The sequence below is a fragment of the Gobius niger genome (assembly GCF_951799975.1).
Source record: "Gobius niger genome assembly, chromosome: 17".
In the NCBI taxonomy this organism is placed as follows: domain Eukaryota; kingdom Metazoa; phylum Chordata; class Actinopteri; order Gobiiformes; family Gobiidae; genus Gobius; species Gobius niger.
This window is the reverse complement of record NC_136868.1, coordinates 20,042,185-20,062,591: the sequence shown is the minus strand read 5'-3', so window position 1 is coordinate 20,062,591 and position 20,407 is coordinate 20,042,185. Positions and strand designations below refer to the sequence as shown.

General features: G+C 38.8%; 4 protein-coding genes across 4 annotated transcripts; 1 reads left to right on the top strand and 3 right to left on the bottom strand.

Annotated features, from left to right (window-relative positions):
- Positions 1-473: 473 nt before the first annotated feature.
- clcc1 (chloride channel CLIC-like 1) lies at positions 474-2,994 on the bottom strand (the record flags this gene model as incomplete). Its single annotated transcript, XM_079574373.1, has 10 exons — positions 2,830-2,994; positions 2,641-2,742; positions 2,433-2,543; positions 2,143-2,367; positions 1,919-2,059; positions 1,746-1,845; positions 1,589-1,686; positions 1,325-1,471; positions 721-1,248; positions 474-524 (listed from the first exon to the last, which is right to left on the bottom strand). Exons 1-10 carry the CDS (start codon positions 2,959-2,961, stop codon positions 474-476), a joined length of 1,635 nt encoding a protein of 544 aa, XP_079430499.1. The 5' UTR covers positions 2,962-2,994.
- Positions 2,995-3,713: 719 nt separating this feature from the next.
- ftsj3 (FtsJ RNA 2'-O-methyltransferase 3) lies at positions 3,714-8,920 on the bottom strand. The gene is made up of 21 exons (XM_079574553.1): positions 8,764-8,920; positions 8,547-8,652; positions 7,747-7,793; positions 7,581-7,660; positions 7,327-7,426; positions 7,049-7,243; positions 6,863-6,978; positions 6,651-6,755; positions 6,451-6,551; positions 6,283-6,366; positions 6,054-6,194; positions 5,790-5,925; positions 5,527-5,717; positions 5,341-5,455; positions 5,177-5,258; positions 4,949-5,087; positions 4,764-4,858; positions 4,584-4,686; positions 4,299-4,482; positions 4,137-4,231; positions 3,714-4,052 (listed from the first exon to the last, which is right to left on the bottom strand). Exons 1-21 carry the CDS (start codon positions 8,828-8,830, stop codon positions 3,782-3,784), a joined length of 2,553 nt encoding a protein of 850 aa, XP_079430679.1. The 5' UTR covers positions 8,831-8,920; the 3' UTR covers positions 3,714-3,781.
- A 540-nt stretch (positions 8,921-9,460) lies between these two features.
- Positions 9,461-11,399, bottom strand: plaat1 (phospholipase A and acyltransferase 1). The gene is made up of 5 exons (XM_079575371.1): positions 11,216-11,399; positions 10,584-10,633; positions 10,233-10,371; positions 9,801-10,069; positions 9,461-9,593 (listed from the first exon to the last, which is right to left on the bottom strand). Exons 2-5 carry the CDS (start codon positions 10,608-10,610, stop codon positions 9,492-9,494), a joined length of 537 nt encoding a protein of 178 aa, XP_079431497.1. The 5' UTR covers positions 10,611-10,633; positions 11,216-11,399; the 3' UTR covers positions 9,461-9,491.
- Positions 11,400-12,657: 1,258 nt separating this feature from the next.
- Positions 12,658-20,407, top strand: mfn1b (mitofusin 1b). The gene is made up of 18 exons (XM_079574772.1): positions 12,658-12,719; positions 13,532-13,687; positions 13,759-13,894; positions 14,058-14,220; positions 14,719-14,843; positions 14,925-15,033; positions 16,216-16,323; positions 16,417-16,570; positions 16,657-16,724; positions 17,308-17,429; positions 17,576-17,702; positions 17,783-17,887; positions 17,981-18,083; positions 18,197-18,423; positions 18,493-18,672; positions 18,758-18,954; positions 19,946-20,080; positions 20,161-20,407. Exons 2-18 carry the CDS (start codon positions 13,540-13,542, stop codon positions 20,231-20,233), a joined length of 2,280 nt encoding a protein of 759 aa, XP_079430898.1. The 5' UTR covers positions 12,658-12,719; positions 13,532-13,539; the 3' UTR covers positions 20,234-20,407.

Sequence of the window (20,407 nt, the reverse complement as noted above, 5' to 3'; positions counted from 1 at the left end):
TTGTTTTTTTATTGCAAAGATTTTTATTTGTTTGTGTAGGCTCTCAGTCTACAACATTTAAAATAAAAATTATATTATATAAAAACAACATAAATACACATGAATAAAAGAACCAGGTTTCTTGATTGAGGAAAAACACATAATACATCATCACAAACAGTAATGCCTATTCAAAAATATCCTTATATAAAATTACACAAAAAGATGCCACAGCAGGACATCAGCTGGTGTCAGGCCTCTTTTTTGATCAAAACATTGACATTTCACCAACATGTTTATTTGCCCGCTATGTAAAGAAACCCTGTGATAGCTGAAAGGCTATCAACACATTTCAATCAAGAGGTAATGTGGTGTGCTTTTAGCCTATAGGAGCTGTCTGCTCCAACTCCTGGCCGGTGGGATTAAAACACTCGAAAAAAGCATCTCATTCCATCTCAGTACAGGACCAATGTACAGTGTCTATTAGTCGTCATCTAGCATCCTGTCTCCGGAACAGGATGTCCAATAGTTTCGGCATTTAGTTCCTAGAGAAGGTGGTAACATAACTGAAGTTAAGACTTTCGATGTGACAGAAAAATATAGTGCAAGATAAAATGTGCTCAGTAAAAGTGCAAAAGCAAAAGACTGCAGGATTGACTGCATCCTCTTTCTCACTGATCCTTTAATGCCGTTTCTTGTTATTTAATGAGATCTTAGTAGTTTAGTATTACATGAACTCACCGGAACTTGCAATTGCGGCGGTTCTCTCATTGATGCAGTTTCCTCTGCAGCACCGTTAGGTTGAGCTTTGGCCTCTGTGGCTTCTCTGCTGCCATCAGAGGGTTTCTTACTTGGTTTAGTTTTTGTCTGAGTTGTATTCACTTCAACTTGTTCCATAGACACATTGTCTTCTGATTCAGACTCAACTCTCAACGGATTTGGCGACTGTTCTGAATCTGACTGAGCTTTGTCTCCATCCGCCTCGTCTCTGGTGTGATCCATATTACCAACGTTACGAACAGTGATCTTCTTCCTCTGCTCTCGTCCTCTGTTTACCGGTCGTTGGCGAATTTGGTTTCCGCCTCTATCCCCATTTCCCTGACGCTGCGGCAGAGCATAAAATGGGGCATCCTCTTCTCCTCCTTCGATTGGAGGCACGTAACGCTCGGGAGGAGGCTCAAGTCGCTCATGAGGATCCCTGCGGGGCCTGCGGAAAGGTGCAGTAATGCCATACTGGAAGGCTGCAGTCACACTTACATACACCGCCACCTAGGTGAAAAATAATACATTACCAAAAACAAATCTTTGCTGTTGCAATACAATATGCTGAAGGTAAGATTCTCACCAAAATAGAGAAGACAATAGTGAGAAGAACTGGAATTTGTAGCTGAACAGGAAGGTCTTTAAGCAGGGCTCTCAGAAACTCACTAATTCCTTGTCCAAAATGCTTTAGTGGTTCTGTGATGAAAGTGGTGATGGTGACAGAAATAGCCTAAAGGGATAAATGCATGGAACGAAAAACATGTGTTGAAATATTACATTTTATTTTGTCTGTTTTTAACTGCTACTATTCAAAGTTCTTGTTAAGTTGAAAACGTTAAATACACACCTTAGTTGGAGGCACCAACAGTATGGGGTTTACCATGAGAACTTCATAGTACTGTTTACAAGGGTCGTCCTGGAGAGTCCAAGTACTTCTAAACCACTCTGCAAATACATGTGTATGTGAATTCAGGCCTTACCAAGATTACTGAAGTCTATGTTACCTTTCAAACTGTCACTCCAATCAATTTTCTTTACTCCTGTGCACTTTAGATTAACATCATCCATCTTGACAAGGTTTTTTTGGTGCTCTGCAAAAGCAATCTGAAAGAAATCCGTATTTATAATATTATATTCTATAACAGGACCTTAGAGCATAAGATAATAGATACTTCACCTTGTAAAGATAAAACCAGTTCCACACAATACTAATCAAAAAGCACACGGCAAACAACCTCCTGAACTGCACAAACCAGGACACAGTTGACCAGAGCTCAGTGGCAATGACGGCCACAACCACTAGAACACACAGCGCAATCTAAAAACAGAACACAGGTCTTTGAGGGAAAGTTTCCCATTTGTTTATCTCATACCTGGTGGATATATTGTGCCATTTCTTACCTTTAACACTGTGTCAGGCTCCACACCAAATGTGTCCTCAAAACGCCACTTGGGCCAGGCTTCAGAGTCATGTGGTCGAAGCTCAGTAAGTATCTGACTAATAGCATTGTCCAGGGCTCCTGTTCTCCAGCTCTCGTCACCATCCAGTAGTGCCCTCATCTCTGCTAATGTCTGCTTGGAGACCTTAATGTTGGCATCATAGAGAGCGTCTGAAGACTCACTTGGCTGGACAAATAGAGCACAGTGGTTTAAAATGAACACATTAAGGTGGAAATGAAACAATCACTTACCAAACCAACTCTTTGAATTTCCTTTAGGAGTCTACTAAGGAATCTCTTGAACACCGGGTTACATGTTGGTTGCTGAGACAAGGTAACAATCTTTTTCTGCTGGTCTTCATTCTGAAAAGTACCATACAACAAACAGTACTGCCATAAACTTCATCTAACCCAATATGTAAACAATGCTTTTATAGGAAGTAGTTTACACTTTACTAACCTGTTTCTGCAAATCCCCCAGCTGTTTGTTGCATGTACTCTCCTCCTTTGAGTCCTCAGTGTGCTCCCTTCTTTTAGTTGGTACATTGGGATAGTTGGACGGCTACACACAAAGCGAAACTAGTCAGCGTTCAGATGAGCGGAAGTGAGCAGAAGTTTATGAGAATGATGAAAATGGAGATGATCAGACCTCTGCAGGTTTTCGCATAGATTTTGTACTTGCATCGTAGTTGAGCATATCGTATGGATCTATCCACTCGTCATCTGCAGGTTGTCCAGTAGCTGCTAGAGCCAAACAGCTGATGAGAAAAACAATGCGCATTCTGGCGTAAAACAGCTCCTGTGTGAGATACGCGCGTTACTGGCTCAACACAATTATCTGAAGAAAACTTTCGATTGCAGATAGTACACGACACTTAAGGTCCACAAATATGAAACAGAAACCATACTACCGCTTTCATCATAGTTTTGACAGTTTTTCAGCAATTTGAACTTCTTGTTCTTCTTGCTTCCGGTAGCTTTACAAAATAGTGACGCTTTACGTTAGGTCAAACCACATCGGAACGCACAGACTTCTGGGTAATGTAGGCAAATAGTTCATTGAAGTGACTGAAGCGGACTCGGGCCTTATTTTTTTATCATTGTGTTTTGCAATTTTAAAGCATTATTAATAGAATAACCACAAGAGACAAAATTTTGAATTTTGAGTTTATTTAACATAAACGTTCAGTATTTACAAAAGCACCCAACAACACATCATCTCATACTAGTGTACAGCTTAACACTTTTTATAAATCAGTTACCGCTTGATATGATACATCTTCAGAAAGACGTTCCATAATCATTTTGCCCCGTTGACAATATTGCATTGAGCCTCAACGTGAGAGCGAACGCCGTTTAATTCTGCCATTTTTACGGGATGTTTTGGTGAATGCAAGGCAAAAAGCTGATGCATCCAGGTATGTAGCACTGATCATTATTATCACAGATCTGTTCTAGTACAAGGGGAGCATAGTTTTGTCTGTGAACATTGTTTTTGCCCTTCATCGAATATTTATTTAATACATTGATGTTGCCTACCAAAGACGCGACAACATTGGGATGGCTTGTAAGTCACAACGAGGACTGACTACAAGGCACATTCATTTTCCTTTGTGTCCTTTGCCACTCCTCGCTGCCCCTTTGCCTGGTCGCCCCTTTCCTTTGGCTCCTTTGCCTCCTTTGCCCCCTTTGCCTTGTGATCTTTGCTCTTTCTTCTGCATTCCTCGAGTATCTTTCTTCATTCTACTGTCCACAACCTTGAAAACTCCTTTGACGCCCGCAGGCCGTCTGACTTTCTTGCCTGCTCCTTTTTTGGAACAAACGTATGTTACTTGTTTCTTCTCTTTACCCAGACCTGCTTTCTTGTAGATACTGAAAAGGGTAAGACAACAGCTCAATCAATAGTCTGTTAAGAATAATAATAATTAAACTACTCCCTTTTGGGTGAGACCCTACCTTTTTAGCTGAGACATCTTCTCTCTTTCAGAAATGTCCACAGTGTTGACGACAGCTTCGGCTTTTTTCTTTGCCTGTTCCATCTTCTTCATCATCTGGTTAAAATAACACATTTGTGATGTGGATATGTTTCAAGTAACATTTAATGATTTATCATCTTACCCTTCTCTTCTTTCTAGCCTTGGCTTCAGCAACACGTTTTATTGGTCTTGCATCTATCTCCTTCCATTTCTGTTTATACTCCTCTACCATCTCTCTGGTGACGGGCACAGGCTTTTTCCTGTGTTTACGTTCATCAACCATAAACCACTCAGGGATCTCCCAAGGCTCATCAGATCCAGCAAACCTATTAAAAAAAAGTGTAATGAATATACTATCCCCCTTATTTAAAGATAGCAGAAAACTTGCAAGACTAGTGGAGTACAATATTACGTAATAATAAATCACCTATGGAAGGACTCATCTACAAGATTTCTGGCTCTCTTCCTTGATGTAGCAATCTGTGCGCCCAAAGCCAAGCCTTCAGCATCCAGTATCTGAAACTTTTTACCTAAAATCATTGCAATTATCAATTAGTTCATGTGTACATTTTTAAATATTTGCAAATTATATGTAAATATGGCTTACTTGTGCTTTCTACAGGAACAACTTGAAATTCATCGTCCTCTGCTGTGATGGACATGTCAGCACCTCCTTCGACCTGCTTCATCCTTGATATCTGCCTGTACACAGTTGTTCCATATTGTTATTTGAAGGGAGATTTGAGCTTCTAAATTACCCTTCATTTTATTGAAATTAAGAAATGCCTGTACGTTTCATCATCACTGCTGTCGTCAGAATCAGTGTCCCCGTCTTCAGTCTTTTGAGAAGGTCCGGCTACTTCCTCTAAAGCCTGGGAAACCTCTTCCTCCGTCTGTTCTTTCTCTTCTGCTTTCCTCTTTGTGCCTTTGCCTAGAAAAAGGTACACATCAAAATATTACAGTTTGTATCACTGCAGACCTTTGATTATCCAAATCAAGGGTTTAGTGAACAATAGTTACCAGTTTGTTTGCTTTGTAGCCACTCGGTGTGTTTCAGCTCATTCTCTGCATCTCCTTCAAGGTCTATCTCAGAGAAAATGTCCTACAAACAAACACTTATTTAACACTTTATTAAAAAACTTATAACTTATAAAAAACTTTAAAAATTCAGCTAAAAGGCAAACCTTGCTAAACCACAAGTTAGTCTCTCGCTCCATCTTCTGATCTTTATCTTCGAGCTCTACCACCAGACCACTCTCATCTCCTTCTTCTTCAGGCTCCTCTTCAGCAAATTTGACTCTACATATACAAACATGCTGTATACTTTTCAAATACAAAACATGTACAACGCTGACACCCAAAAGTCTTACTTCTTTGTGGCTTTTTTCACTAGCTCTTTTTCTTTCAGCTGCACTTCTTCCAAGTCTTCATCGTCTAAATCTGAGGCCAAAGATATTTTATCTGCTTCATCGTCATCCTCATCAGAAAGGTGAATGTCATCCTCTCCATCCACTAAGGAATCAGCCACTCTCATGTCTCCTTTGGATATATCCGTGAGCACCTGAGAAAACAGCAACATAAAAGGGTCAAGGCTGTTTTTAAAGAATATGTCTTATTTTACAACAGGCCTCACCTTCTGCTTTTTGACTGTCATCAATGAGAATAATGAAGCATCATGCGAGTCAGCGATGGATACTCCAGGCAAATCCATTTTTAACTCCACACGCTCCCGTTGTTTCCTCCGCTCCTTCAGAATCTTCCTCTTCTTTCTAAAAGTAGAGATTATGTATTTGTAATACCCAAGAATTTTCTACCTAGTCATTCCAGCCCACTGGATTTCCAGGTGGACCAGTCGACCAGCCTATAACCCTGGGAGATAAAGCCAAAGCAGACAAACCTTTTGAGTTCAGTCACCTCCTCCGCCTTTAGCTGAGCCAATTTATTTTCCATTTCTTCTTCGCTGTTGTCCCCCTGCTCATCTTCCTTTTCATGGTCTGGTTCTTTCTCTGAATCGCTTTGTTCTTCATCCGAACTCAAGCTAAAGTAAAAACAAGGATCGTGTGTTAGTTGATTGTACTTAGAATCATTGTTGATACTACGAAACAATAATGTTCTTCGAAGTTTACTTGATGTCTTCGGATTGCTTAGCTTCCTCTTTAAGTTTCTTTGTCACATATCTCCTAAGCTTGGTCCTCCAATTTAGCAGCAGCCTGGCAAAAAACAAAAACAAAATGTAACTTACTTAAGAACAAAACTTCAATCTGCTGATATTATTTTTATTTTTTTGTTCTTACCGCAGCTCTTTTCGGCCCAATACTTTTACATCACGAATACACTCTTTGATCTCTTCTGTAGTGGATCTATGACGCTCGAGGTCAGGGTTGTCGAATTTGATCTGCAAATATAAAAACTCATTTGTAAGGATTCATATAACTAAGTTAGTAGTTAGATTAGTACAGTAGGGACAAGGTGTTGACTATTTGAATGGTCTTACCTCACTAGCTTTAGATAGAAAGTCTACAGGGTTTTCAGCTTTAAGAAATGCAGTCACAGTAAAACTATGAAAAAGTATCAAATCACCGTCATCATATCCCTCCGCCTGGAAAACATAAGACATACAGTTTAATACTTACATGCATTTTCAAAGAATCCTTAATCTCTTTTTGATTTTGTTTTTATAAATCATAATTCTGTAAATAGTCCAACCTTTGGCTTTTTGACAGCAATAAGATCCTTCACAGTTTTTGCCTGTACCTCCACTTCTTTGAATGCATACTTAGGGTCAAAAAACCTGCCATCAATTTTGTCTGGGGCAACAAAACCTAAAAGAACAGCAACAATTCATGAGTCTTAGTGAACACATGTATATAAAGACATTTTACAAGTACTGACCCTGGCAAACGACAAATATCTCAGCCGATTCATTTCTTGAGGCCTGGGGCTTTGTAGCCTGCACCTTCTTAAAGAACTGCTGGAAAATCCAAAGCAGGGGCTGGTAGTCTTTAGAGCGAAAAACCTTTGTCACAAAAGTACCACCTTTGTTCAAGAATTCACAGGCAAGTTTCAGGGCCATCAGTGTCAAATGAGCTGGTAATGAAAAAAGAAAACGGTTTAAAAAATTTCACCTGATGTAAAGGTGAAGGTTTTAGCACATTTTGTTTGCACCCTACCTTGTGAAAACGCATCATGTTGCCAGTTTGCACCAACGTTGGGCGCTCCATCGTTTAACACAACATCTGCCTTCCAAGTCTGGAGCTCTTTCTTCAGAGCCTGCACCATAGAAAAAAGAAATGCATTGGTGTAAAGAGGAAGGCCGGTGAGCACTACAGTGGGTGCTCTTAAAGGATCCACTTGCAAAATGTTTAAATGCACTGGTGTCCACTATTAGTCATGTTCTTTTCAGCTGACACGCAGTTTGCCTTACCTGTCGACATTTCTCCGAAGTAATGTCTTCTTGAAGGGCCACGACGCCGGGGATGGGTTTGATCGGTACAAGGTCAACACCTAAAATAAATTTCCTTCATGTTAAGTGCCTCAGATGTTTTCCAATTAAACAAAGTCATGGACATTATTAAGAACATTATGCTTACCAATAACAAGACTTGAAACAGGCATGAATTTGGAAGCCACCTGCAACCTACACAAAACATTTGATCAGGACACGATTAAACAGGATATATTATATAATATGCATTAATACCTAGTTGTAATAAAAGCAAAAGTGGCACTGTACTATAACAATTTATAACCAGTACAGTACAATATACAAATCCAATACTCATCCTATTTTTCTACTCCAAAAAAAGAACAAATAAAAAAGTTGACGCATTTCTGTAAGAGGTGTTTATCTGTGGAGTGACTTAGAAGATCAATTAAAACAGTAGATTTAACCATCTTTTTGAAAGCTTCGACTGTTTTGGACAATCATTCAAAAATATGTAAGACAAGGATGAAATTAAGTACAAAACTAATGAAAACGTCTTAATAGATCCAAAACTGATGAAATGAATTTCAATGGCATGATTTAATTTCAAAATACATTCACATAAACCAAAATGTACATAAACAAGTATGTTGGAATATTGACATTTATGGTAAAAATAACAATTCTAAATAGTATTTCCCTTTTGTTTGACCCTTGAAATCGTTTGCTTAATTTCTGTGTTTTGTCTCGTGGAAATCTGTAAACAGGGTTAGGCATAGTAAGTTTTCTCTTCAGTGCTGTACATGGAACTATGGAAATATTTGTTTAATGTTTAAAAGAATGACATGATCGAATAAACAACAACAACTACTCTAGTATTAACAATAGTTTACCTAAACTCCTAATTATTATTATTAATCTTTGAGAATTTGCATTTCGTTTTCATAGTTGACATAAGACACTCACCATCCTCCTGGGGCAGCACATAGATCTACCAAAGCTCTGGCTTTCTGGAGAAACTGGAACTTCCGATTGAGTTGAATAAGCTTGAAAGAAGAACGTGAGCGATAACCTGAAATAAAATAATGTTACTTATGGGGCATCTGAACCAGAGACGATAAGCTTCATGCGCTGTTTATGATATCAAAGGCAACGTCAACCTAAATATGGAATATAGGCCTACCTGTTTCTTTGGCAAGGTGGTAGAATTTATCTTTGCGGGTCTTTCCTACTTTAAGTTTTTTGCCCATGTTTAGAGTCGAGCGGGTAAAGCGTAGTAAGATATAGACGTGTCGTGAGAAACAAGTCTTTACCTCAACTCCAACTGAACACGTGTGTAATTTTCGTCGCAGCTACTGTGACGTCACGCCAAACGTCATTGTATGCGACTTTGTTACTCGGGATTTGTCGCCTCCTGGTGGCTGTAGGAATTGTATTTATTTTTTATTTAATCCCCACCTGAATCAACACAGAATTATCTTCAGTTTGGCATTACCCAAATCTAAAAGCTTCTTGAGACAAGTGTCGAACAGTGACAAAATGGGACAAAAACATGACAAAAAAGCGATGGAAAAAGTGATTAAATAAAAAAGTACACAAAAAAACAAAGAAACTGACAGCAGCAAGGCAACAAGGGAAAAGATCCATTTCAATCAATTTTGTAGCTTTCAAATGAGGCTCTGGTCGAAAAGCTTTTTGGTTTGGATAATACCGAACTGGAGAAAATGCGCTTGGTTAAGGCGGGGATTAACAAGTTCATTCATTCATTCATTCATTCATTCATTCATTCATTCATTCATTCATTCATTCATTCATTCATTCATTCATTCATGGTGTGTGTGAAACAAAGCTTCATACGAAAAGTTTTCTTGTATTTGTTTTTATTGGATTCTTTGATGAAGTGTTCAGTGGTTAGAAAGGCCTGTTCCTGGAGCGTGTGTTGATCAGTCCCAGGACAGAGAAGGCACTGGCTGCGGCTGTCACCAAACTGATGGCCCCAATGGCCCTTGTTGCCTGTGAGGATAGAAAGAATAATATCCAGCATTTTACTGAGGGCAAAAATTGTTCTCTTCTTTGATGTTTGTAGAATTCACTGGGAATACAAGCTTTAGATAAGTGTGTAGGTTTATTAGCTTGCATACATTACAATTAAGCTGTGGGGTTGAATATTTATAAGGTCAGTGAGCATGTAAAGCAAAGTAAGAATAAACAGAGAGAGACCTGTTCAGACACCCCTTCCCCGTAGCGCAGAAGAGTAACAAAGTGCTCGCAGTTACTTCCCAGCAAATCATAGGAGACCTCCTGGTCAATCAGCACCTGCGCTCGCTGGATGATCTCAGTGATAGGCAGGGGTGTGTGGTTGTGATCATACTTGTTGTTGACCCGATATGAGTCGCTTCCGACCACCTCTTTCAGCAGCTGCATCCGTACCACTGCCTTCCTGCTGAAGACAGACTTCACGCTAGACATGGCAGCAGCCTGGCTCTCATCTGCGTAAGGAAGAGAAAGTGTTTGAAACTGTTGTTTAAAATTATCAAACAAGACACAATGGTATGAAGATCATAGCCTAGGAAATACGCAGAAACACTTTGGGATTGTTGTCATAAAGTTAACTGTCACAAAGAAAGTATTGATATTGGCAGGTGGACTAACCAACTGGGGTTAGGTTGATGATGTAACCATCTCCTAGGTAGAGAGCCCAGTGCTGATACGCTGGTCTAAAGATCTCAATGAGGTCACCCGGCTGGGGATCACCAGGTGGGTCAGGAAGGTCAGGGTCATTTGAGGCCATCTGTAAACAACAAAAGAATAGTATGCATGTTTTTACTCCAAGTCATAGCTGGCAATAACAATAGCTGCATGTTTTTCATTAACAGATTTTTCATACAGTGATTCAGACCCTTAAGTGTGATTTCCTAATGCTATAACTATTAACCTGGAAATAGGAATGACAAGTCGCAACCATTTGAGTAGATTACAAATACAATTTGGGTAAAAACTCACAGCAAAGTGTTGTTGTTGTTTATCCATCCCACATCATGCTTCCACAAACACTGTGAGAAAACAGACATATACAGTAAGAGATATCACAGACATGCCACCATTTGGCCTGCACGACTTTTAGGTCTTTTTTGGGGGGGGTAATTTGTATATTTTAACAAACAAGTCTCAAGAATGATTCAAATTTCTAGGCAGAGAGAGCTTGCTAGAGTGAATGAACCACACACCTCTACACAATACACAACTCCCACACACAATACACAGTAGCTCTTGGTTGAGCTACAATGGCAATGACACAATGGGGAAGCTGACAGAACAATATTTTCCTTTGGGTTATTTGTCAATCAAAAATTCAAGCTATTGGTCATTAGAATGTTGACAAAAAACAAATGTTTGTAAAAGTCTGTCTGCTTCACAGCCGGATAACAAGCATCAGCGTCAGTCCTGGGGGGCATTTTGTACACCTCATTAATAATAAACACTGCATGCTGCAGTGAAAGGTAGTCACATACCATGATATTATACTAAAGTATCAGTTTAACCTGGTTAGAAGAATTAACTTGTTCTCTCAAATTGCAATAAACCATTTCTGTAAAAGAGAGACAAGAAATAAAAAATATATATACGGTACTTACTCAAACTCAAGCAGCTTTTTCTTCCTCACCATTTTAATGCTCCATGCTAAATCCACATATCAGTTGTAAAACCTTGTACAAAAAATGTTTTAGCAAAAAAGTTGTAGTGTAGAGTTAAAATTCTTCCAAATAGTATGAAATATATAGTTGTCAATAGTCCAAAGCTGGTTAGAGGCTGGAGAACCCGTGAGTGTATTTCAGTGTTCAGCGCTGACTAATACTGACAGTGACCGGGGTCACACACACAGACATAAACACAAAGAGGCGTTTCATCTTCTCTATTATCCCATGGAATTACCACAATTTTGAAAACAGTTATTGTTAAACTTTATTTCTTTTTTTTTTTACTAAAGTAGGTCTTGCAAATAAAAGCTACATAACCAAATAAGTATAATCTCATCATAAAACCATGGAGGTTCATGTATATAAAAAGACCAAAGCGTGATGAGCCATCAGTGTTTTGTGTGAAGGTAAATTGAGCTAAACGAGTAATACCTGTGAACAGTATGGGGGAGATTGAGATTAGGTGATGTGCAGGATAAGGAGCCTTTTTATGAGCATTAGTGCATTTGGAAGAAAAAAGTATGAGTGAAGTAACTTTAATAAAGTTTGCTCATTTATAAACCCATTGCCCATTGCTATGAGCCTGGAGGATAGTTTAGTTTATAAGTTAAAATCATTAAAGAGAACCAGTGAGCGGCCATGTGCCATGTGTGTAGTCATATAATAATACAAAATATTCATAACAATAATAAGAGAACGACCATCACTAATAATAATAATAATAATAATAATAATAATAATAATAATAATAATAATAATAATAATAATAATAATAATAATAATAATAATAATAATTTTATGTATTTATTTGTATTTGTATTTGTATTTGTATTTTTATTTTTATTTTTATTTTTATTTTTATTTTTATTTTTATTTTTATTTTTATTTTTATTTTTATTTTTATTTTTATTTTTATTTTTATTTTTATTTTTATTTTTATTTTTATTTTTATATAAATAAATAATCTTGTCTCACCTTGCTAGATGTTGCTATGTGGGCCGGCCTATTGAAGGTAGGGACAGCAGAAAAACATTTACTCAAATTTATAGGCCCTTATTATGACTTGACCCTCTGACTAGCTGTGCCTCTGTCAGAGAGGGGTCGGCTGAATTCTTGTATCTGTGATTGGCTGCTCTATGGTCTGCCAGCGCTTCGTCACAGACTCTATGTGTCAAGCTCACGGAGGTTATCCACGTGTTGGTATGTCGTGCACAATTGAATGTGGTCAAAATAATTTCCTTCATGTGCTGTCCCTGGCCTGTCAGGGGAGAATATAATGAGCCTCTGCTTCTGACCCATTAGCTGCTCTGACCCGACTAAGACAAAAGTCCCCTAAAAATAATAACGCGACTCTTATTTTGAAAGACCTCTTCCGCTCTATCCTGTCAGTCAGCCACTACTTGATCTGAAGCGTGTCTACAGGCTGAAAAACACAAGGTTAGTGATTGTGACAGCAAGAATTTGAACTAGAAAGCAATTCTTCGTTGATGTGGTCATCGCCTGATGTTTATGGGATAAACGTTGTATCGACTTAATACTGAAGTATGCTCAAATTAATTGAGATTTGCTAACAAGATCGGTGTTAGCTTAGCATTGGTTCACCGCTTTCGGCTTTGCTTTGCGTGTTATGTAGCTAGTTTGGCAGCAGAAGAGTTGAACACTTTCGATAATGTTTTACTGATTACGTGAATTACGGCGTCCAGTTTCCTTTTCACGCATCATAATTATACATTGGACGTTTTTGAATGACATTTTTTATGACAAGTCAGACGATTTTCTTTATTTATTATTATTATTATTATTATTATTATTATTATTATTATTATTGTTAGACTATTGTTATTTTAATTATAGTAATATTATTGTGATAAAGAACAGTGATTTAAATGTGTGCGCATAGTGTTTGGCTGATTGCAGCGTAACACAGTGTTTTGATCCTGTGCTCCTGCTGTGCTGTAGTAAAGCTACTTTTCTGACTTCTGTTGCAGTTGAACTGTTTTTTGCAATAATATTACAGTCAATGATGTACATTTAAATTAGATTAGATTTATTCAAGTTTGGATTGGCAGGAAATGCGTCAATCACAATTTAAAACAATTTAAAAAAAACAGCTATAGAAAAAAAACAATCTTCAATCAAAATATTTTGTAATGTGTTTCTTTGCTAATAATCAATTATTACTTGTTTGAATCAGTTAACATCAGGCACTTTCTGTTTCCAGTGTTACTGTATTTGACCTTTCACTGTCCTCAGCTCTTACAATGGCTTCAGCTCCTCCACTCAAACGAACAGACTCGGCTCGGGGGGAGTTGTCCCCCTTGAAACACTTTGTGGTGGCCAAGAAGATGATCAGTGAAGTGTTTGATCAGCTCCTGGATTATGTTAAAGAAACCTCTGCATTTGTGGACAGTAAGAAGATTACCTTGCCGGTTAATTAAAGCTTTTGTCAATTGTTATCCTGTGTTCTTTTTGTTTTGCAGAAACCTGTGAGAATAGGTCTCTAGAGAACATTGCAAATGAGGACCAAAAGTTGGAAATTCAGGCCTATGCTGACAAACTATCAACCATAAAAGAGGTGCTAGCAAGGAGACATATGAAAGTGGCATTTTTTGGCAGGTATACATGTTTTTCTGTCTCAAAAATATTTTGATTGACAATTTTAAACCTTGGTTTTATTTTGTCTTGCTATTTATTATATATGACATTCTTGGTGTAAATGTATGATTAAAAAAATGATAGATATATCACTATAAATTATAAAACTGTCTTGTGCTTTTAGGACAAGTAATGGAAAAAGCTCTGTGATTAATGCCATGTTACGAGACCGAGTGTTACCCAGTGGTATTGGACACACAACCAATTGCTTCCTAAGTGTGGAGGGCACAGATGAGGACAAGGCTTATCTGAAGACTGAAGGTTCTGAAGAAGAAAAAAGCATTAAGGTGACAAAAGTGATCTACTTTACAGCAAAATTATAGCATGTTAACAGGACGATTAATCTGTAATAGCATAGTAATTATGGTAGTTACATGAAAACACAACACACTCCTAGTTTAGTTCATGATAATAACCCAGTATTAAGACTGTATATTACTTCAAAAAGTTATCCACCTTGCTGCATAATACATTATCACATGCTATCACTACTGTTTTCATCCTATTACCATGTTATTACTGTGTAAAGTGCAGTTACTGAATCTGTCTCTGTAAAATTCTTGCAATTGAGAGCCACAGACCTGCAAGCTACTGAATTATACATGTACTGTGTGTTTACTGTGGCACTGTGAATCTGTTACACAAAATTCACAACCTTACAGTGTTTACTCTTTGGAGTGATTATTGGAAATCTGTAGTTTAAAATATTGACATGCATACAATACATTTAACATTTCCTTCCAAATACTCTTAAATGTGATTATAACTAATTATCTTTTACACAGACTGTAAATCAACTGGCTCATGCACTCCACATGGACGAGAGTCTAGATGCAGGCTGCCTTGTCCGGGTTTTTTGGCCGAAGACCAAATGTGCTTTACTTAGAGATGATCTGGTGCTTGTTGACAGGTATCATATAATGGATGCATTTTATCTTAATTCCAATGATATGATTTGCTTGTTTTCCTGATGCCGACTCCTTCTCTTCAGCCCAGGCACTGATGTCACTACACAACTAGATAGCTGGATTGACAAGTTTTGTTTAGATGCTGATGTTTTTGTTCTGGTGGCTAACTCTGAATCCACACTTATGAACACGGTAAGCTTCTCTGCATTTCTCCTCTGCATTCCTACAGCTTGAAAAAAAAAAAAAGTATAATCAAATGTAAACACAAACATTGTTTAAGCAGAGAAAAGAAAGATTATGCAAGTGTTTGTGTCCCGACAGGAGATGGATTGTTTCCTGTTAGGGGGTATGGGATTGTTAAGTGATTATGTCATCGCTCTACTTCCGGGTCCAACAGAACCCTAGCCCTATTCACTATAATGGGATTGTACTGATTTTAACCTGCTATAGAGCCGACTACAAAGCTCTTTTTAAACATCACACAGACATTTTACATTAACTCTGGATGTTCTTTCGTGATGCTTTTCTGGCATTAATCGAATCCCACCTCCTGAGAGTGCACACTGTTGTTGTGTCCTTGGGCAAAACACTTCACCCACATTGGTGTATGAATGAGAGTATGAATGGGTGAGTGGATCCTTGCTGTAAGGCGCTTTGAGTGCCTAATGTAGGTGGAAAAGCGCTATATAAGTTGAGACCATTTACCAATTATCACATTATTTTTTTATTCCACTCACAATGAAGGCTTTTTTAAAATATAAAAATATCTTAATTTTGCCTTGAGAAATGGTGAGCTACTGTATATTATTCTAACTGAGTGTGAAAAGCTTTTGGCCTTTTATCAGCAGGAGAATCAGATAAAGATGGGTTTCGCAGTGTTTGTCTATGTAACTCTCAACTGTTTGGACCCGGAAGTAGTTTATTATTGTGTGTGATGTATTAGCAAATAGTGTCCATAGACTAGCCTTTGCTAATAACAATATCAAAGTGGAAGAGCTGTTTGCTGACCGGTCACTGCTGGTAAATCCAAATGCTTTTATCCATGACAAAGGTTTTTAAGCTGTCATCTGTACTGTGTAGTTTACACACTTGAACTACCGATGTACTGATGGTGGCACTGCACAACTTAGAACTTACACAAACAAATGCTTTTATGTGAATGTTAATTACAATGCTGTGAAAAATCTCCTTTAGTTTGTTACTGTGGAATGCGCCTGGAATCCCTGAAATCTTGTTGCGTCCGCTCTGGCATTCAAACAATGTAAACTGTGGCCAGTAAAGTCAACTTTAAATGCCTCTGTTGATGGCGGCACAAGCTGCTTGTTCATTGGCAACTATTTAAAAGTAACATTCAATTGTTTTACCCTAATAAAGGAGAAGCACTTCTTCCACAAAGTAAATGAACGACTGTCAAAACCAAACATCTTTATTTTGAATAACCGGTGGGATGCCTCTGCAAATGAACCTGAGTACATGGAAGATGTGAGTCTTTCTCTTAAAATACATATATCGAGTTTCCATATGATGAATCAATGCCTTTTTCTCCACAAACAAACTTGGTCTAATTTGTTTCAGGTGAGAAAGCAGCACACGGACCGCTGTGTCAAATTCCTGGTGGAGGAGCTGAAGGTTGTTGATAGTGCAATGGCTCCTGACCGAATCTTCTTTGTTTCTGCCAAAGAGGTGCTTAACTCCCGCATGCAGCGAGCACAGGGCATGCCTGAGACTGGTAATGAGCTCTCCACAAATGTAGGAATAAGTGTGTGTGTGTGTGTTAGAGTGCATAACCTACAGCAACAATATTATGCCCTACAGGTGGAGCATTAGCTGATGGTTTCCAGGAAAGACTGCAGGAGTTCAAGTGCTTTGAAAGGAGGTTTGAGGTGTGCCTGGGTGTCTCATCACTCAATAGTATTATTTTGTTTATGAAACATTTAAAGCCAGAGATCTCTGATTTTGTTGCCAATATTCCACTTTATTAATGGTTGGTTGATCAAATACATGTGGCCTTTAACCCAATAAGACCTTTTAGCTTTTTTTTATGTCGGTCACAAGCAGCACAGTGTTTGCAGTTTCACTCCAACAGGATGTTGTGCCACTGAAGTGCCTTTTCTCTCAATCTGAGTCTTCATTGCTGAAGTCTAGATTCACTTTGGCGAAGGCTAGTTTAATTTATTTCATCACAGATAGTGTTTTTCTCTTGAGTTTTACTTCTTATCATTTTAATTTATGTCACGTATTCTGTTTTATAATTTCATGTTTTTAAGTTGTTTGATTACTGTGACACTTGTTGGCTGCTGGTCACAAGATGTACAACTGCTACGGTTATTATTTCAGTCTCTTATTTCACTACTTTTTCTGTTTAGTTAAAGTAGCAGATGTACATCTTGCCCGTGTTTGTCCCTGGTAGCAGCGTAGTCTGTGCAGCAAGTGTCACAGTAATGTGTGTGTGTTATGGCCTCGCAGGAGTGTATCTCGCAGTCAGCAGTGAAAACAAAGTTTGAACAGCACACTATCAGAGCCAAGCAGATCACTGAAAAAGTCAAGAGTATCATGGATGCCATCAACATTGAGGCGGCAGAGAAGAGGTGGGAAACTTGATTATTATTATTTTCTCATGCTCTTCCAGTTCAAGCGGGCTGGTAAAGATTTAAATGTTATTGGAATCTCTTAGCACAGTCTAATGAGGTATTTCTTCATGTGTGACATATTATATTTGGGGTTGGGTCTTCAGGGTGGCTGCTCTTGAGGACAGAGAGTATCAGATGGATCGGCTTGATTTTGTGAAAAATCAGCTGAACCTGCTCATTGAGGACATCAAAAAGAAGATTAAAGCCATCAGTGAGGATGTCGAATCTAAGGTATTACACGTGGATGTACTTGTTTAGTCATCTGCTTTTGATGCAGTTGTTTTATTCAGTGTCATTATTGTACCATCCAGGTCTCCAGTGCCATGGGTGAGGAGATCTGCCGTCTGCATGTAATTATTGATGAGTTTCATGGGGACTTTCATCCATCACCTCATGTTCTCAAGCTCTACAAATCGGTCAGTAGATATCCATGTGTCCTCTGTATGAAGAAGTTGATATGAATAATAAAATCTGCAGTGTATAGTGTAAAATCACACTTGCTCTTGCAGGAGCTCCTGTCTCACGTGGAGGAAGGAATGGGCAAAAACCTGGCTTTCCGCTGTTCTGATGCTGTCCATGCCTCAGTTCAGTCTTGTCAGAGTTACATGATAGGTACTGCACAAGTTCTTCTTACTTCCGCTGCTTGTACTCAACAACAACAAAAAACCTTCAGCGCAGTCCGGTAACATAACCAACTCCCTAACGCTTGTTGTCTCTGTCTATAGAGAGTATGCTTCCTCTGCTTCCGTCTTCAGTCCAGGGGCAGATCAACATGTTGGTGCCGTGCCGAAAGTTTGACCTCAGCTACGACCTAAACTGTGCCACAATCTGCTGTGACTTTCAGGAGAACATAGAGTTTCAGTTCTCTTTAGGCTGGTCAGCATTAGTGCATCGCTTCCTGGGATCTGTCAATGCACAGAGAGCCCTCAAAATAATGGACCAGAACTTTACGGTAGATAAAACTGCGTTATAGTGTTATACGTAAGAACACATGTAAACTTTATTTGTCTTTGTTTAACAGACGCCTCGACCAGCGTTGCCTCCAGCTCAGACCCCATCATCAGGTCCTCCCTCCTCTGTGGTACCATCGAACCAACAGACCGCCGTAGTGACACAGGATGACCTTATGTTAGCTATGGCAACTAACGTGGCATCTCTCACTTCCCGCACATCCATGAGCGTTATTGTTGTGGGGGGTGTGGTATGTTGGTTTACAGTTGCTAAATACAGTTTTTTGGTATAACTAGTGCACAACAAATTCATGATATATGTTTTGCATGCTTCAGGTCTACAGAGTGGTCGGCTGGAGGTTCATCGGCCTTACTGCCTCCCTCTACGGTTTGCTGTACCTGTATGAAAGATTAACCTGGACCACAAAAGCCAAAGAGCGCTCATTGAAAAGGCAGTTTGTGGACTATGCTACAGAAAAGCTGCAGCTTATTGTTAGCTTCACAAGTGCTAACTGTAGTCACCAAGTCCAACAGTAAGTCTTAAATGTGTTTTCATATTAATGCTACACAACAAATCAAATATATGTTATGTTGAGTAGTTTTAGCTGTCTGGATAAAGAGGAAGAAAATGCATGGATAGATGCATAGCTTTAAAGGGACTAAACAGAGTTTAAAAACGTTAAAATTAAGTATTTTCTTCCCCCTACATGTTTCAACAATGTCCTAATGTGTAGAATGAGCCCAGACACATATACCACAACTGCCTCTAAAATCCTGCACTGTCACTCAAAATGTGTTAATTCGGTCCGAAGTGCCGTCATGCACGAGCATAATATAGAAGGTGCAGTTACACGTATGACCTGAGGTGGCAGTAGTGAGTATAAAATGGCTAACTTGCATCTAGCCCGTTTAAGAGTTTTATATTTGTTTTTTAAAGGTGCATTAACTTTCTATATCAGTGCATGCAGTGTTGTACGTGGCTTCCTTATTCCCTAGGGTATTTCTAAAAACATGTACAATAGTTGAATCCTCCAGCCTGGTGATACCGGCCATCAGTCTGGCTCCACATCTGGAGATCGGTCCTACTGCTCCTTATGAGTTACCATTCAAGGATAGGTTAAATGCAAAGGACAATTTTCCCTGCGGGGACAATAAAGTATAGGCCTACCTTAACCTTAACCTCGTTCGTTTGTTTGGGGCTGGAGAGGTCGATTTAAAATGAGTCTGGGATTTCACGGCAAACACAATGTGTGCATTTGTAGGAACAGGCTCAGATGGCTAAAGGTATTTCTGTGATTTCTATGGTCCTAGAGGCACCGAGATGGAAAGTTTAAGTGCCATGCTTACCACCTAAACAGCCACTTGTGTACTGAAAGGTCAAATAAACACTACGATCAACTTTTTCCACATGAAAGGTTCCATAATGCACCTTTTAAGGAAGCATATGACCTCATTTACTGCTGGCAACTCACTTAATGCCCTGCTGTAGACTGACTTTACGAATGCCCTCTTCTCTGTGACCAGGGAAATGGCTACAACCTTCGCGCGCCTTTGTAAGCAGGTGGACCAGACGCAAAGAGAGCTCGAATCAGAAATACAGCGACTCACCGTCAAGATAGATGAACTGGAGACAGTGCAGAGCCACTCCAAGAGCTTGCGGTCAGTTGAACCCCTTCATGCCATCTTTCATTGAAATGGAGACGATATATATTTTAACAGTTGATTTCTCTTTTGTGCAGACATAAAGCCACATCGCTGGAGAAACAATTGGAGGCATTCACTAAACAGTATCTGCAGCAGCAACAGCAGTGAGAATCCCAGAGATGTGGTCTATCAATTAAAGTTATTTATTTTTATAATGAGTTAACTATTTTAGAGGAAAATACTAAATTGTGTATGTGCATTAAATGTGTAGCCTATATTTTTGTCACTACATTTTTTTGGGGTAGATCAACAAAAAACTGATAATTTGTACAAAAATACCGT

Excerpts from the sequence above, each read along its gene's own strand:
- mfn1b (XM_079574772.1), top strand. The coding sequence starts at position 13,540 with ATGGCTTCAGCTCCTCCACTCAAACGAACAGACTCGGCTCGGGGGGAG. Across the intron at positions 17,430-17,575 it reads ATTGAGGCGGCAGAGAAGAG|GGTGGCTGCTCTTGAGGACA; the intron begins GTGGGAAACTTG and ends TTGGGTCTTCAG. Across the intron at positions 17,703-17,782 it reads GTGAGGATGTCGAATCTAAG|GTCTCCAGTGCCATGGGTGA; the intron begins GTATTACACGTG and ends TGTACCATCCAG.
- plaat1 (XM_079575371.1), bottom strand. The coding sequence starts at position 10,610 with ATGGATAAACAACAACAACACTTTGCT. Across the intron at positions 10,372-10,583 it reads AACAACAACAACACTTTGCT|ATGGCCTCAAATGACCCTGA; the intron begins GTGAGTTTTTAC and ends TGTTGTTTACAG. Across the intron at positions 9,594-9,800 it reads GGGAAGGGGTGTCTGAACAG|GCAACAAGGGCCATTGGGGC; the intron begins GTCTCTCTCTGT and ends CTATCCTCACAG.
- ftsj3 (XM_079574553.1), bottom strand. The coding sequence starts at position 8,830 with ATGGGCAAAAAACTTAAAGTAGGAAAGACCCGCAAAGATAAATTCTAC. Across the intron at positions 8,653-8,763 it reads CCACCTTGCCAAAGAAACAG|GTTATCGCTCACGTTCTTCT; the intron begins GTAGGCCTATAT and ends ATTTTATTTCAG. Across the intron at positions 5,456-5,526 it reads GTGAAAAAAGCCACAAAGAA|AGTCAAATTTGCTGAAGAGG; the intron begins GTAAGACTTTTG and ends TTGTATATGTAG.